At 35.3% G+C, this 18,361-nt stretch overlaps 1 protein-coding gene across 3 annotated transcripts in view; it reads left to right on the top strand.

Annotated features, from left to right (window-relative positions):
• The window catches only part of LOC127065687 (ankyrin repeat and SAM domain-containing protein 1A-like), a 67,377-nt gene that overhangs the window by 23,515 nt on the left and 25,501 nt on the right, over positions 1–18,361 (top strand). For all 3 annotated transcript variants that reach the window (XM_050998416.1, XM_050998417.1, XM_050998415.1), the window contains one exon: positions 1,940–2,114. In XM_050998416.1, coding sequence (XP_050854373.1) covers positions 1,940–2,114 — 175 coding nt within the window. The remainder of the gene's footprint in view (positions 1–1,939; positions 2,115–18,361) is intronic.

The raw sequence follows: 18,361 nt of genomic DNA, 5'->3' as shown, positions 1-18,361 counted from the left end.
ATAGAAGATAAGCGGTAGTATATGGTCTCTAGTATGTATAGATATACCTATGTACGAACGTCTTACGTACAGGGCTACGTTTAATATACAAGCCCTGTTTGATCTGTGATGCGATTTCCAAGGAGCCAAATCTGGCAGTTCCCTACCCTATTTCTCTCCCTTTCGCTCTCTTAGTTTCTGCTCGTGGTATCAGCATCGCTCCTTCACAGCCGTTTGCCGCGTCATCCTGTGATCGCTCTGCTGTGAGACCGACTCTACGCGTACGCTTCCTCTCTCCTATCCACCGGTACTTGGATATCCATAGCGTGCTCTCTTATCTCTCCTCTCTCTCTTTCTCTCTCTTTCTCTCTCTCTCTCTCTCTTGCTTCAGTCAGCATAGGATGCTTTTCTCTTCATCAAACGGCAACGGCGACGACGGCTGGTATATGCACTTGCAAATCCACATCTTTCAACGGCCGTACACGCTCGGCGAAATCTAACACAGTGTATGTGCGCACGCGTGTGTATGTGTCTATATATATATATATATATATATATATATATATATATAGTGTGTATATATATACATATTTATATATACATATATATGTGTATATATATGTGTGTGTGTATCCTTTTTGCTAGATGCCACAGAAGGGAAAAGGAGAACGTGTTCCTTCTGAAGGGAGCAACGTGCATCGTTGGAGCACGGATACGTTTCCTTTTGCTCGGAAGAATCCGTTGGTACGTCGAAATCGTGTGAATCGAGCATTCTCGGCTTTTGCTTCGTTGCATCTTCGAAGAATTCTCTACTGTTATTTAGAAATCCACTTCTTCAAGTATGCGATCTTCCTACGTTTGCAATCTGTCGCTTATAATTTTACAATAAAGCTGTCGGTTGTTGGGGTCTAAGAAGAAATACAAAGTTTCAGCGAATTTCTCGAGTCAAATTTTTCATTATTTTCGTGGTCACGTTTATTTCATTTCAGAGATCAATGGAATTACGTTTTAATAGCTGCAGATCATCTCAGATATATCTCTTGAACGATAAAATTATTTGGAGAATTTTCTATCGAATCTCTATTGAAATGTGATCGTCGACGTAATTCGATCAAATGTTGTTACGATCGTTGGTAACGGTCGGTGAAATAGACGAGAAGAGAAAGAAGGACGAAGATGAGAGACTCGACAGGCAAAAGACGAAAGAAAGGACGAAAATGAACGAACCGATTACGGATGGTTGCTTTTCACTTGTCAACTTCCGGGGGTTCAGTAGAGCAGCAAAATGCAAGACGCTGACACCCTTTGGATAATGAAGTCCTCGACTTTTGCGCTTCTCTGGTTCTCTCTCTCTCTCTCTCTCTCTTTTCCTCTCTTTCTCTTTCTCTTGCTTTCTTAAAAATGTTTCTCCATTTCTCTCCACCATCTCTTCTACCTCGTCTTCCTGAAGCTTCTTTCTTCTTCCATTCCGTTGAAGCACGGAAAAATGTACGAATTTTTAGTGATGATTCACGCTCTTTACCTCCAGAATGTTCATCGCTGTGATGATCCTGTCTGCTATCTCTGATTTCTGGGATTTTAATTGCGAAAGTCAAGCCACGGAAATTTCTTTTCCGAATTTAATTTTTTTTTCCTGTTGCTTCGTACATTGTATTTTTATTTTATTTTATTATTCCTTTTTTAATACATGATGAATATCGTATTTGATAAAAATCGATTTTCTCGAATTAAAGAATTTAAAGAAAAAAAGAGAATGCATTTTTAATCGTCTGTTTCCATAAGAATTGTCTGTTATAAAAATAAATAAGGATTAATAAATAGATTCCAAGTAGAAGATAAAAATCCTTACATTTTTTGATAAAATCTTCTAGAAGTCACAATTTTGAGTCACGACATTTCGAGAAGAAAATCTCTGAGCAAAAAAAAGAGAGAAAAATGTTTTGCGTTCGTTTTTCGACAGGTTTATAAAAGAAGATCTCGCGACATGGAAACGGAAACTGATGAGGATTTGCTACAGTTTCCTGCAAGCGGTTCTCTCGATGCATCCAGCGGATCTTTATCGAGCGTTTCTCTTTCGGACAAGAGCATGTCTACCGACAACGTCGAGGAATACTTCGGAGACGTGCCCTTCGCAGGTAAACAGCAACGCACGCTTGGCTGCACCGCATGACGCTTCTTTCTGACCACGTGTACATGCATAATCGTTGTGTTGCGTCTCTGTTGTTTACGGTTTGCCTGAACACGGATGGAAATACACTCGTTGCCGGACCTTTTTCTCCTTTCTCACGATAAAGATTTTCTCCAATGCCCCTTCCCGCTCCTTTTTTTTTATCCTATTTTTTCTTATAGAGTTTGCATTTTAATGTTTTAAGATCGATGATATCTGAAAAGAATCTTTTTCATACACACATAGTAATTTCTAATTAAATGTTCGTATAAATTCCTTTCTCTTATTTATCCAATCTTATCGGTACACCAAAAAGTTCATTAAATGTCGATAAATTTCACTACAAAGAAAAAGAAATGTCTGTAGAAACTTCAATCTCCCTATCCGCCCGTTTCGCTCCTGATATTAATCGGATGCACTTTAACCTGAAGAAACCTTTGTTGGAAAAAAAGGGAAGGTAATCTATCCTGGGGGCAAGTAGTACCTCCGTTATCGGACAGCTCGAGGAAGAACTCGTTCGTTCCATCGGAACTTGGATCGGGTATTGAAAAGCCCTTTTTGGTTTTATAAGAAAAAAAGGAAGCCACCATAAGGTTCATTCGACGGTTAAGGGTGTGGATGGGGTTTGGAACGTGGTTATACGTATATACGTATATATGTATATATAAAATATATACGGCAGAAAGAACGTCGATCGCGAGTATAATAAAATCGAAACGATTTCAAATTTATATCTTGACCGAACTAACAATAAAACTTTAAAACGTGCCATGATAAGAGCACGATCGTGTTACTAGAAAAAGAGGTTAACGATTTGGAAAGCTTGTTATTTTTGTGACACGTGATCGAAAATAGTAACTAGCCAATTATTGATTGTTATTCGTAAATTAACTCGACGTATGTAATAGAAATTTCGCTTCGATTAAATCGTTGAGAAGTTAACGTCCGTCGTAATTGTCGTGCTTGGTAAATTGAACATTCCCAGTATGACCCTTCCATGCTCGTTGACCGATTTATTTAACGTAAGTGTCACAAATGATACGGTTAAGGGGTATCAGATGTACAGTGAATAAGCTAATCCGTTAGATTTTCAGGAAATAAGTTTAGAAATGATCTACCATGTATTAGGTTTTGTGTATATAGGTATTGTATATAATAATACATATATGACGTGTTTGTAATTATATATAGAGACTTTATGGAAATTTGTATTACAACTGCAGTATGCTCAAATACTATATCATATTCCATTTCCATATTTAGTACTATGCAAAACATATTGTTTGTTTTATAAACAATTTTAATGATATTATGTTATGCAAAATAAAAACTTGGCAGAAGAAGAGAATCGAAATTCTCATTTGTCAGTAAAGTTACTAGAGATTTTATATTATCGTTATTGTTTCAGTATATTTTTTGAATAGATATATTTTTCTTTTTTGCTGAGTATACAATTATGTAAGTACGTATCGTATACCTATCTATCTCTTTGATATTACATTTATAATGCAGTATTTAATGACAGATATTAATAAAGAGTAGCTTCGCGTCCGTACATAGATAGTATTAAGAGATATTATTGTAGATAGATGTAGACAAGAATTTAATGAATAGTAGAGTCCAAGTTAGTATCTATAATAAGTTATACTATTAAATATGTGTATACGAATATAGTGGAGCCAAGTAGTGCAGGTATATACCTATATATATATAAAAAAAATGTTATTCATTATCGTAGTAAGTATAATGAAGTATTTGATACATTATAATGTCCTTGATAGATTCGATTTTGATCCTGTAAATAACGTGTGACGTGAATGTAATAACAATAAGAATTTTAACAAATTCGTCAACAATTTTAGAGCATGCATTCTTTTTGTTTCTTTTTTATTTTAATTTTTTTTCTTTTTTTTTTTTACTAACGTGTATAAATGTCCTGTGACTTTAATCAATCTCAATTTATGATATAGTTTAAAATACAGCACATTTAAGTTCGTTAATACACACAATTTTCAAATTCTTTTGCACTGCTCTCAATAAGCCGAGACTGTTTTCTATGTGATAAAGTTCTATAGTCAAAAACGAATCTATCTTAAACGTGGTAACAGTATACTAAAGGATTATAGAATAAGGAAAGTAGTTAAACGTCTTCCTCGTATTTGAATTTGTTGTGATTTATTTCAGAATTTATTCTTTGATATAAGATAATTCACACAAATATTGATATTAATGTAGTGTAATCGTTGGAGATATGTGAACAGACATATATATATAAAAGGCTATTTAGATAGTGCGAGAAATATATGTATATATATATATACTTACTTTTTAAAGTTAAGCAATTTATCGTTTATAATATAACATTGGTTTGGTAATAAACGTTGCGCTGCTATAATGTATGCGATGTCTACATTTATTTTGTCGCTTCGTTTGTCCTTTAAAGCTTTTGTGAGATATTAACCAATATCTCTTCGTATTTGTCAAGCATATAAAAAATATTTTATTTTTACTTTTTTTTTTTTTATATAATATTTCAGTAAACGCTATCGATGTAATAATGAACGATTTAGAGAGAATTTTTTATTGTATGGCACGATAGTTTTCAAAATTGTGCTACATCCGCCAAATATTGTTGTAATAAAAATTGTACAAATTGTATATATGTATGTAATTATCATTTGCTGATCATTACAAGCAAAGTGCATCATATTCATTTACACAGATGCGTTCCTTGTATCGTATTTCATTTACACGATAAGTCAATTTCATGCTTGCAATTATTTGACATACACGAACACATATAAAAAGTCTCGTCCAATTATCTATACTTTGCATTTTTCATAACGAAGGCGTTCTTATGTAACGATGCATGCGATTGTGAGGAATGAGATTAAAAGATGTCACATATGGACGCTCTTTCGTTAGATAAGAAGTAAATTTGTTAAAGAATTTCGTCCGAAATTCGACTTTTCTCTTCGATGCTTCGGTTACAGGTCAGTGAATACAGCATTTACTTTGTTCAACATATTTCTTTACAATATGATCTGAATATTCATTCTTCTCTAAATTTTTTTAATAAATTGCATATAATTTTTTATATACTAATGCATGTTTCAGCTATATTTCGTTTTTTTTTTCTTTAAACGCACTTTCAAAATTTTTAATTTATCCTATCAGTAAAGCTCGATAACTACTTAATGTCTATTTAATTGTATTTAATCAGCTATACCATTACAAAGCTGACGAGCAAATAGTTTCTCTAAATATTTGTAAATGCGCAAGTCCAGTGAGTGAGAAGCATATTTGAATGGTTAAAATTGTCATTATTTATCGATTTTACGATTATATTTAACATACAATTGAAAACTATCCGAAGGATAACTTGTCTTAAATATAAGCAATCAGGCGTTGTAATGTAGAAATAATTTATACATCATTGCTGAGTAATGAATGTAAAAAATCATCACGATAGGTGAGTCGATCCAACTAGGGCAAGGTGAGATTGTATTAATAACATCGATTACACACGTTCTTCTTTCTCTTTTTTCAAATAATTATTCTAACTTATCTAGAGATCGTTCATAATCTTTTTCCATTAATATTGACTCGTTGAATCGAATAATTCACAATCATGAATCGATATGCAATTTTTGGTTTGATAAAAAAAAAAAAACCAATTAGTATCTTTTTCAGATTTTATCGTTCATCAAATAAACAGTTTTGTTCGTAAATTCCACGGGAAACGCCTCCCGTAACGAGACTTTTCGCACGCGTATCGAAGTGTCATCGATATTGTTGTTTTGCATACGTTTGGTAACATTATCATCGTTACATTTAGAGCGACTAACGACAACACAGAATGTATCGTTTTACCTGAACGACTCCTTCTCCTCGCATATGCTCTTTGTATGTTTTTTTTTTCTTCTACGCGTACAGATAAACGTGGAACGTACACACAAAAGACGTACACACAAAAGACGTACACACATATTAACGTACGTTTATGTGTACACACATAGACACGCATACGTTTACGTACGTATACGTAGTAGAGGCGTGGATGGCTGACGATAGATATTCTTATCTGACAGCGGACAGACACGATGATTTTCTGTCTCAGGAGAGTCAGTAGGTACGCGACGCTTCGACCGGCTAAGCGTTGTTTTCGTTCGCTCTCGAAGCGTGAGTCGATTAATTAGGTATTTGTTCTTTCTCTGATAAAAGAAACGGCGAACAAATGAGCATTGTTTTCGCGTGGTGAAATAAGAAAATTAAATGGGTAATCGTATGTTCAAAGAATCGTTCAAATTATTTGTTTTCATTGTAAAAAGTGGGCTCACCTTAAAAAGTATACATTCTTCTCACGTAACTCGGAGCTAAAAGGAGTCGCGAGGAGAACCTCATAGAAGTAACGCAGAACATAGAGAAAGAGAAAAAGAGAAAGAGAGAGAGAAAGAGACTCGTCCGTCCGTTGGAATTTTAATCGCTTTCACATTTTGCAATGCGATAGTTCATTGCCGGACATTTTGCCACTACAAGGACGGCGTGTCCGTGTACGTATTGACGCGTGAGTTTCCGCTTCTTAACGAGTTATCGCTCATCGTACGATAATTTTAATATTTATTTCTTTTTTTTTTATCTTTCTTTTCTTACAAATTACATACGTCGTTAGGAGGATTTACATACGCATAACTTTCGAGATAATTGTATTTGCTTATTTTTTTTTTCCTTCTTTTTTCTCTCCCTTTTGTCGACATAGCCAAATCATACGTTCTCATTTCATTTATCATTAAATATTCTCATCGTGTCATTTGTCGTAGGTTATGGATCGTTGCTTCTTCTGGATCAAATGTTTTTTTAACGAAATATATAAATGATATAGTCGTTATCGATTTATACAAGTTGTAGACGCTTATTCGATTTCGAAATTATCTCACGAATCGTCCATAACTTTATTGATTAATTAAATAAAAAAGAAAATACATTTTATTAAGTCGACTGAAAAAGATTTTCATCGTTCGTACGAACTCGTCCTATTAAACAATGAACGGTAAACGAAAGCTGATTTGAAAAATCTAACGCGAACGACTCTCTCGATTCGTTGCCGAACGGTTCACCATGACTTTCGCGAAGAAACGTACGTCGGTTTTGGCGTCGTACCAACGCCATGAGAATGTTAATGGTTTGGTGACAATAAGACAAACCACGTTATGACATCCGGCAGCGGGTAACATCGGACAGCCGGTTTAATAATCGCGTGCGCGTTTTCAACGCAACGGCGTGAAGCCGGTATGTAATGCGATACAACGGTGCTGCGTTCTGTTACATATTTTTTTTTTTTTACAACCACACAACGCGAATGTTCTCAGTTAAAGTACAACCATTTAGCTTCAATAGGGAAACTCCTCTTGTCGCGATCTCTCTTCCTCTTTTTCTCTTTTCTCTATGTCTGCTCTCTCTCTCTCTCTCTCTCTCTCTCTCTCTCTCTCTCTCTCTCTCTCTCTCTCTCTCTCTCTTTCTCTCCCTCTTTCTTGGCCACTTTAATTCTTTAAGCACTTCGCCCGGATACACTTACACATGGAGCTTTAAGTACTATGACTCTGAATGAACTGATTATTTCTTTTATTTTCTTCGTTAACCCGATCTCTATTGTTCTTTATTTTCAATATTCAAACTTGAAAGCATTTCTTTTCATGCAATAACAATTTTCTCGTTAGCTTTGAAAGAACTATCGTATTCGTATTGTTATAACAAAATTGACCGCCAAATGATACAGTATAAACAATGGAATACATTTATCTACGTATATGAATTGTAGTCGTTCGAGATTTGATTTGTTTTTCTTTTTTTTTTTTTTGCAATCTCAGCTTGAATTATCTATTCTTCTCTTGGCATATCTACTCTTCTCTTTTTCTTTTTTCTTTTTTCTTTTTTGATAGTAAATTCGTATATGTATTATACTTTCGATTATCTCGAGTTCTCGTATAACGTACTCCAAAGATTCATTGTTAGCTCAGCGAACTGTGGTAAGTCGAAAATGCTGCGTTTCTTCAAACTTTCTTATCTCGTAAGGTAAAGCTTCTATCGCGACCAGTTCCTAGTAACACGCATGGGTGGTATACCTTATCTAATGTACAGAAAAAAAAAAATACGGGTGCTTTGACCTAGGGATTATAGGGGAGAATTAGAATACAATTTTAAAAATTTCGAAAAATTATCATAAAGAGCGATAAGTTCAAATTTATACAATCTCGAAGTGTATATATTGTACATACGTAGGTATATATCTATGTATGTGTGTACTTTTAATCGTAGAGTAAAAAATGAGAATATAATATGCCTTCATGGATTTCGAGAATTTCAAATTATCATTCACGCGAAAGGATACTCAGGCATTCGCACGACTTGTTACGATGACTCATCAATGATATAATTATTAATTCAACTTCGTTAGTCGTCTAGTATTATATCTCATAATGGCGTAATAGGTCTTTCCAGATCCATACACACACTGAACGAGTGTTCTTATTTACTCGATCACGATAAAGAAATCATATTCCTAGTATATATATTCAATATCGAAGAAACAATTCACAATGTTTACAATGGATAATACACATTTTTAATAAGAAAAGTATGAACGTATAAATATTCTGGGAATTCCATCAAGAAAAAATGAAAATATCGAAACTACGTAAATCATTATAACGTGACATTAATTTCAATGATATCTCTCGTTCGTTCAGGGGATAATTAATATTTTCGAGTTGGTAATAAAATGTTGGTACATAGAACACTCGTCACGAGTGGCGATTTTGCGTTGCGAGAAATAAAAAAAATTAACGATACTGTCGTATGTTCGGGAACATATATTATGACATCACGCAGGAATGTTTGGATCGTGGGATGTGACTCACACGCGACGGAGAAGACCTCGTCTTTTGATGTTGTATATGTTCGTGTGTACTTGTTCTATGTACACATAGATACATACATACATATATCCATTATTATTGCTTCGAACAACGTCCACTCATCACAAAAAGAGAATCACTTAATTCGAGTATGATTTTAATTAAACGTCTAAATAGATCACTCTTTATCATAGTACAATGACATATATACAATATGATTTAAAACGCTTTCTAAAGCTTATCCATGACCAATGAATAAGCTTTTTATGATCGTTTATCGACACTCGATTTATCATTGCATTGTATTTCGATCTTCGATAGATCGTTTCGTCAAGAACGTAAAACTTTTAAAAAAGAAATTCTTTAAAGAGATCGCTTTAACAGAGCCATTAATTATGTTCTTAGTTTCGCCAAGATATCGGACATAATCTTGTGTCGTAATCCAACGTTAAGGATCTTGATTAGAACTTGTTTGAAATTTTTACTTGCTCGCATTAGATTCGTTTTCTACCCAATATCGATAATTTCAAATTTTCATATCGATATTTAACTTACGTTTACTTTTTTGATAATTTAATTTTTATCCATATGTCATTTATCTTTTATTTAATTTTCAATTTTTAGCTTTCCTTTTAATTTTTTAATGTCTGGAAGTGTTTCGTAATATATTGAGTATTAGTTTAACGTCTATAAAACGATTCTTGAAATGTGTTATATTTTCAAATTCTAATATCTTTCTGGATGAAGATGGAAAGACGAATAACATGTTATTTCTACACGGATATTACACAAAACAGGAGGTTGATTTGCTTGATCAAAAATGCTTTTTCCTGTGTTCATTAACATCACAATGACCGTGTCTGGTCAGCTGGAAACGACATTTACCATCTGTAAGCATACTCTTCGTACGGCGGTGGTATTCATTGCGTTGCCTGTGTCATTCAATTCTTCTCGTCAGGGTCGTGTCAAGGTTTTCCGAGATCCCTGAGCTCTCAAATACTTCATGCTAATCGCCTAAATTGTCGACCTTGCGACAAAACAGCCTTGTTTTAAACTCATACGTACATACAATGATTAAATTTTTTTTGTAATTTCGTGCAGTATTTCAAAATTAAAAGAGTTTGCATAATTTAATGAAAAATACAAGATATTTTTTTTTTAATGCGTTCATTTTAACATTTATATATATCTACTTTTATTTTATGAAATTTTAATTATCGAAAAGATTATATAGAAGTTATAATTATGCAATTTGTGATAGAAAGAATACAAAAGAAAATGTTTTATACAATCGTATGCGTTACATCGATGAATAGTAAAGAATGGCGAATTGGTAAATCATACATTGATAAATCTAAAAGAATACGTGCAAGGAAACATTTAAGGTAACATGCCATGCATGTTACCTAGGTTGTAAGAGACATCGATGGCCGAGCAGGAAAGGTAGATAAGTCTTTTAGGAGATCTTTTTCTTAGCGTCGCTCGGTTAAATCTTTCTTCGAACAAACTTACATTTGTAATACAATGAAAGAATCTTGAAAGAGATCTAATCGTATTGTCTGGCTACGTAGACAGATAGCAAAAGAAATACACTTCTTTAAGTTTTCTCTGTCAAATTATTATCGTTATGTTTTGCGAGAAAATCGTATTTCCGATATTCTTGTAAATGTCATAAACTTTTACTTATCGAAGTAAAATGATATTTGTTTTCGTTAGATCTTTTCAATACTATAGCCGTTATTATAAAAATGATCAGCAATAAGATGACACATTTGACGATAAGAAATCTTTCGGAAAATCCTCGAACGAATGTTTACTCGTAGAAAACGCTTGCTTGGAGATACGAAAAAGTCATCGTACTTTGCAAGAGAAATTCTCGTTCTTATTTCGAAAACACGCGATGCGTGCACGGTGCATAAATTTGGAATGCAAGTTGTCTCGCAGGTTGTGCCAGCACGATCCCACGTAGAGACGGTTGGGTGGAGGTGGAAGGAAGGAAGGAAGAGGGAGAGAGGGAGAGTCCCTCTCCGGTTAAACGATCGGTCAGGGCCCCGGGTTTGGACTCGACACAACGCAGTGCGATTCGGTCCGGGGTCCCGTCGAGTGCTAGTCCCATATCTGGGGTCATCTTTCCATACTACTCGCACGTTCTTACTCTGGCCACTAGCTCTCCCTCTCTCGCTTTCTCTCTTCTCTCTTTCTCTCTCTTTCTCTCTCTCTCTCTCTCTCTCCCTCTCTTTTTCTCTCTCTCTCTTCCTCTTTTCTCTTTCTCGTCTTCCTCTGTGACGGTCAGACACTCACAGACAAATACAAATACATAGAAACGGAGAAGGCGGCATTCTCTCTCTCTTTCTTTTTCTCTCTTTCTCTTATGCCTTCTCACTCTCACTTTCTGTCCTTCTCACAAGCGTATTGTCAGACAGACGGTAGTGCGGGTGTCGAGGTCTTCTCCTTCTCTTCTTCGTCCTCCTCTTCTGCCACCACTACCACCACACCTCCTCTTCTTCCTCCTCTTTCTCCTCACTGTTCCTCATTTGTGCTCGTGGACCCAACACGTTCGAATTAGTCGTCTCGTTAAGCAGCCTTGCGGCACGTCGAAGAGTTTCGTCGTGAGTTTCAGACGACATAGTCAAACATTTCAGATAATTTTGTTTTCTCGCATGGTATCATTTCAAACGTGAAAGATGCCAAGAAAAGGTCGGAACGTTCGTTGGAAAGTGTGATCACTGGTTTAAACGAGAAACATCGATAGGAACGAGAGTCCGAGAGAGGTCATATATCTTCTTTCGTCGAAGTCAGCTGATTCTATTGGACTCGAGTGGAGTCGACGAATCGAGTCGGCGTATGTAGAAAGAATGTCGTCTTGGCGACGAGAGAGAGATCTAGAGAGATGGAAAAGCAATTCTACGACGTTGTCCTCGTAAAACCTCCGTTTCTAGTGAGGTGGAGGTGTCGAGGATATCTCTGAGTTCGTGCATCGCGAAAGGGGAAGCTGGTTATTGAAGAGAAGGAGGAGGAGGAGGAGGAGCAGGTGGAAGCCACGTGCACCATCTCGCTCGAGAAGAACGATCGATGGGTACGTTCGATCCTACATTGATCGAGGATACGTAGATAGACAGGTGGTGAGCCGAGTTAGTCTCGTTTAGGGCGTGTCACGTTGGAAAACTCGATCGTCGTTCGTTGCTCGTTCGTTGCGCGTTCGTAACTTCGAAGTAAGGATGGAGAAAGAAGGATAGAAGAAGACTTTCCTCTTTTTACCTTCTTTTCTATTTTCGTAACACTTGAAAGAAACGAGACAGTTATATGCAAAATAAAATGCAGGAGAGAGAGAAGGATAAGAAATGTTTACAGAGTCGAGGAAGGAGCGAAGCGGATCTTCGAAGTAAAAGGAATGAGTGAGAGAGGGAAAGAGATGAGAAAGTTGACCAAAGAGAGGGCGAGTATACGATAAAACGTGTGCACATCTGTGATAGAAAGAATGAGAGAGAGAGAGAGAAGTGTGTGAGAGAGAAAGAGTGTGACTGAGGGGACAATCTTCTTCTCTGCTTCTATTATTTCCAAATGTGCAATCCTTCTTTCGCATTGGTATAGTGTGTATATAAGAGCAATCGCTCGTGTATGCGTGTGTTCAGTCATGCCACGTGCACTCGGCAAGTACACCGCGTGTTCGAAGTTCCTGGCGTGCTTCGCAAAAACCGCGATACTTGTTGCTCTTTACGTTCCCTTGACGTAATAATAGTTTGCACGGTACGACGACACGGATTACGTCACGTCGCGAAGACTACTCCAGTACTATCTGTTCGAGGTGAGGATTGTGCATTTTTTCTTTTTTGTCCTCTTTCCTCTCTCTCTTTCTCTCTCTCTTTCTCTCTCTTTTTCTCTCTCTCCTCTCTCTCTCTCCCCTCCCTGTCTCTCTCTCTTCTTTTGTCTCGAAATAACTTTGTCCTCTTTTACTTTGTAGTTGCGGAAAAAATGTCGTGCGGTTAATTAGTGTTTCAATAAACGCCGTACATAGTTACTTACATGCATACGTATGCACTTCAAGGAAGTCGATTATTTTCTGAATAAATCCAGTTGGAAGAAACAACTTGACGATTTTTAATTCGTGTGTTATGTATGTTCGCTGAAACGATATTATTCGTCGATGTGATAGAGTTATATTTTTACGTTAACGTAGTTCCATGAAAAGGTTTTTGTTAATTAACGTCCTTCTAATTCGTCTTTCAATTTGATTTTAAAGGATCAGAAATAGCATAGATTGCTTTAGGCGTTGAAGAGGTAAGCAAGTTAAAAACCAAAGAGTATGTACATTCCTTTAGATGGAAAGATGATTTTCTCTTTTTTTGGCGTGTCGTGAATGCAAAAATTGTTGATGTAAATAACGAGTCTCATCCAACTACGAAGAGAGTGACAGAGAATTTGTAGAAAAGGAGGACAGGAGCACGATAGGTATAAATACGTCGAGTTTCTTCCATCGTTTCTGATATTTCCGTAGCTTCGAATAACGGTAGATTTTCACTTAATGTTATTTCTCTGGTCTATTCTCGCCTCGCAATTCTGATATTCTTAGACGGCTTTCTAACTTTGGTCTCTGGCGTTCAAGCTCGCTGTCCCAAGACTCGCACCATTACAATTCGACTGTAAGTATCGTAAAATATTTGTCATTGGCAAATTATAATACGTCAAAACGATCTTCCACTTAAATGATATTTGTCGAAAAAAAAATGAAATTCTTTTTTTCCAAATTAAGAAACCCTGATTTTAAACAGTAAGGTAAAAAAATGTTGATTAATTACCATTTGAATTATTATTTCTTTAAAGTTTCTCTATGTAAAAAATATATGATTCGCTTCTTTCTTTTCAAAATTCACATTCACGGTATGTTGGTTCGAATATGATATAAAGTATTTTCTGGTAAAGTATTTTTTGTCTATTTAGGATGTTTTCTATTGATAGTATTTTGTGATAGGCTGTCAACGTCAATTTTCTGAACGTGTTTTTTACTCGTAGTAAATTCGATTACTCATCGTTCCAATTTACGGTCGATGCTTGGCCTAGGATATTTATAAGCGGAGCTTGTAGTATCGTGTGGCATTTTCGTTTATTCTTCACTGGCATTTTATTTCCTTTCTTTTTTATTGTTGAAAAACGTTGAAGAATTTTCAGTATAAATTTTAGAAAATGGTACACAAGGATTCTCGTAGGATTTATCAATTTTTATGACTCTACCTATATTTTAATTAAGTTTTCGTTTAATCTGGTAATCTTCAAAAAATAGAAAATAATCGACGGTGAAAGGATTAAAATAACAAATGGCAAGGTCAACATACGGATATTGCTCAGATGATAATATTATCTATTTCAGTTTAGATAATAAGCCTGCCAGAGTTGATAAAAAAAATCTTTCTAATCGTATACGATACAACTATTGCGTTTCACAATGAGTCCATCTTTTGCGGGAAGATAATGCAATTGATAATAATTATCTCTAAAGAATATAGATGATAGATAATTCGATATTTTTTTATCTACATGGCGTTGTATTCCAGATAGTATAGCACGGTTTAACGACGACGTTATTATTCCATTGAACTGTTCCTGCGTTAAGTAGAGGACGAATCACCGCGTCGCATAATCGTTGCCACTTAAACTTGACAGAACGTATGCTCGAGGCTGATTGTTATCTGAGCGGAAGGTAATGTAATGCATTGAGATAAATCGTCTTGAGAGTCGTGAACGATTATCCGATGTTATCTACCATTCTAATCTATTCACGCGCGAACGAGTCTACTACCAATTAAAATGCAACAAATGAAATATACGTAACGATATCATATTATGAGCCGAATCAATTACAATTGACTTATATGATACTGCAATTTCACGCTAGATTTCTCTTTGCTTGGCTTTCTCGAATGATTAACTTGATGGCAGGTGTGAGTAAGAACATGAGATGACAAGCACCCACAATCGGTTAAGATTCGTTGATCCCAGTTGCTGGTATAAATAGATATATATATATGCCCGTAACAAATAACGAAGGTTTAAAGCTCTAGCCATCCAGGCATAGTTAGGCTTGAATCTCTCTCTCTTTCTTTCTCTCTCTCTAGTTATTTAAATATTTTAAGATTGCTATAAAAATATTTTTTATTACATTTCTGTTTAACTCTGTAAAAGATAGAACAGTTTTTGTATTATTTCATTTTATCTTCGCATTTATTTATAAAGATATTACATCAAGGTTTTAAAAAATGCGATGGTACGTCTTATTATGAAAAAACTTTGCTCTTTCTAATATATACTTAAATTGAGATGAAAGGAAAAAGATAGATTTAGTGTTCTCTTGTCGTAGGTCATGGAACGTGTACGCTTTTCAAAGCATTTATTTACGCAAGGATAGCTTTTAACGTTTATGGCCGTCGTCGGAATAGCAAAACCGTCGCAGATTTTCCTTGCTTTAATGGACCGCATCATATATCCTTTGGTACGAAGAGAGTAATGTAGAAAGAGAGAAAAGGAGGCAAATTAAGAGAAGCGGAAGTTAGCACCCATCATAATGTAACGGTGATGATCTCTTCCAGTCGAGTAAGAAAGCATAAAACGAGAGAGAGAGAGAGAATGAGTCAGATAAGAGGAAATATTTATTGTTTAAGAATTAAAGATATCCTAAATGGTGTTTGGCGTTCCTTTTGCTTGTAGATTTTTTGTCTCTCTTTCTCTTCCTATACGTCGTAAAATCATAATAGAACGATATCTCGGTTTTTGCAAGTATTTCATTCCGTTTAGTTCATATACATGCTAGTGAATTTTTATAGCAAATAAATCTTTAAACTGAAACGCTTAAAGTTCATGTAATTCAAAGCAGATCTTATCCAACGATCAATTTTTTTTTTAATGATCTTCATTAACATAAATTCAATGATAGATTAGAAAATCAAATGTAAATTTAAACCGGTGTGTTATTGCTTTGTACATAAGTAAGTATTTTTTCATTGACACGATTCTAATCGTTCGTGGAAAAAAATGCGTCATCGACGGCACAAGACCGATAAGGATGAATCACCAAACATGGAAAATCGACTAAACAAAGTCAAACCTTCCGATAGTTTCTTTTAGGAATGAAATATTATTCGAGAGATAACGATTGAAAGTTAATATTATGTATATAGTAATAGTAGAATGAAATCTATACGATCGATCGCGTAACGTTTTAAAGAGAAAAAAACATTCGTAATTAATAGCTACGAAAACAACGAATGAAAAAAAAGGAATCAATGTATTAAGTAAATTAATAACATCTTACAACAATGATTTAAACTTAAAGTGAAAGTCGAGTCTTTCCGTAAAGGTAATATTACTATTTTATCAGAGAGGAGAATTATAAAAAAAAAAAATTAAAAAATAAAGGAGAAATAAGATGATGAACACAGATAAAAGAGTACATAGAGGATACACAGGAAGAAAAGAAAGTTTGAGAAATGGATTGAGGGAAGGTGTGCGCGCGTTGCGCAAGTAGAGCAAGCAGAAAGTGTAGGGACGCGAAGGAGGGTGTGATGATGAGGATTTACGTAATTTGTGTATATGACTTGAATAACTACCTACATAATATAACGTCGGTGGCTTGACAGCAAGCGACGCTTTCTCGTCATGGAGCTTTAATTAAAATTACGTACGTTTGCTGCTTGTAATGCGGTGCGAGAGTTTCCCTCTCTCTCTCTCTCTCTCTCTCTCTCTCTCTCTCCCTCTCTCTCTCTCTCTTTCTCTCTTTCTCTTTCTTTTTCTTTATATCAACCCTCCTGCTCCATCTTCTCCTCTCTATACCACATTTCTTCATTTAGTATTTTTATGAGCTTTTCATTCTGTATGTATATACAAGTTCATACGAGTTACATTTATACGTATGTATACATATGTACATACACAGTTATATGCAAAGATGCATATATAATATGTGTGTGTGTGTGTATGTATGTGTGTATGTATACGTCACTAGTCATGTTTCTTCGCGCATTAAAGGACACGAAGCTTTTTTGAAAGGCAGACATCGTGTATGGTTATTACTTACAACCACCTCCTTTCTTTCTCTATCTCTCTTTTTATCTCTCTCTTACTCTCTTTCTAACTACTCGCGCATTCGAGTGAATTCTCATTTGCGAAATTCGTATGAAAGAGTCTCCTTTTTGCAGCTCCTTCTCTTCTTCTTCTTCCCTTCTCTCTCTCTCTCTTTCTCTCATTTTCTCTTTTTTCCTTTCTCTCTCGTTTTCTCTTTATCTCTTTCTTTCTTCTTCAATCGTAGAAACGCGAAGCCGCCAACGCCGATTGTGTCGTGGTTTGAAAACGAGGAATTGTCCTTTCGTGACGACGAAATAATGCGAGACCACAATAAGGACCCTCCCCTTGCTCACACTACCAATGAAAGGGAGTGTCTCTGAAAAACTCGAGTGCAGAAAGAAACACGAGAGAGAGAGAGAGAGAGAGAGAGAAAGAGTGAGTGAGAAAGAGAGAGAGAGAGAGAGAGAGAGAGAGAGAGAAAAGAGAAAGAGAGAAAGAGAGAAATAGAGAAAAGAGAGATACAGAGGGTTGAAGGAGTTAGTCGAAGCCAGTGGGAAAATCAGGACGCGATGTTTAAATATAAGAGAAGAAATTGCTGCGATCTCGTTCTCGTTGAATTTAAAAACGAAAGTCAGGATCATCCCGACCGTAAATTCATTTCATTCTCCTGGAAATAATGTTTCAGAATAGCTGACGGGAATACAAGACTACTCACTTGCTTTCCTTCTTCGTGATGCCATTTTGTCAAGCCGATGTCATTAGCGGAGAGACTTAATTTTTTCTTTTTTTTTTTTCCTTTTTCTTTCATTTTAATTTGTCTATTTCAACTTGGACTTCAACGGTACTGGATTATTATTTTACATTTTTATATTAAGCTTTTTGTTTATATTGTAGAAAAGATGGTGGTAAAGGTACGAGGATTTTTCATCTAATGAATAATACGAAAAACAGATATATATATATATATATATACACACACATAACGTAGCAACTAGATAGATGAAAAGAGAAACGTTAAATTTGAACAAGAAGGACGAATATATTAAAAGAGGAAAACGCAAAATAAGTACTTATTACGCAATACCGTATTTTTTTAATATTTATATATGCTCGGATCGTATGATTGAACAAATATAATATCGATTTACGCGTATGTAATACAACATGAAAGACAAATAGAAATAGATAAATATTTTTGTTTGTATATACAATGTACAACTTCAAAGACTACTTCGCAATATTCTTCCAT

The sequence above is a fragment of the Vespula vulgaris genome, chromosome 8 (genome assembly GCF_905475345.1).
Source record: "Vespula vulgaris chromosome 8, iyVesVulg1.1, whole genome shotgun sequence".
Classification (NCBI taxonomy): Eukaryota; Metazoa; Arthropoda; class Insecta; order Hymenoptera; family Vespidae; genus Vespula; species Vespula vulgaris.
Note: the sequence above shows the minus strand (reverse complement) of the source record. Positions and strands in the feature narration are given on the sequence as shown.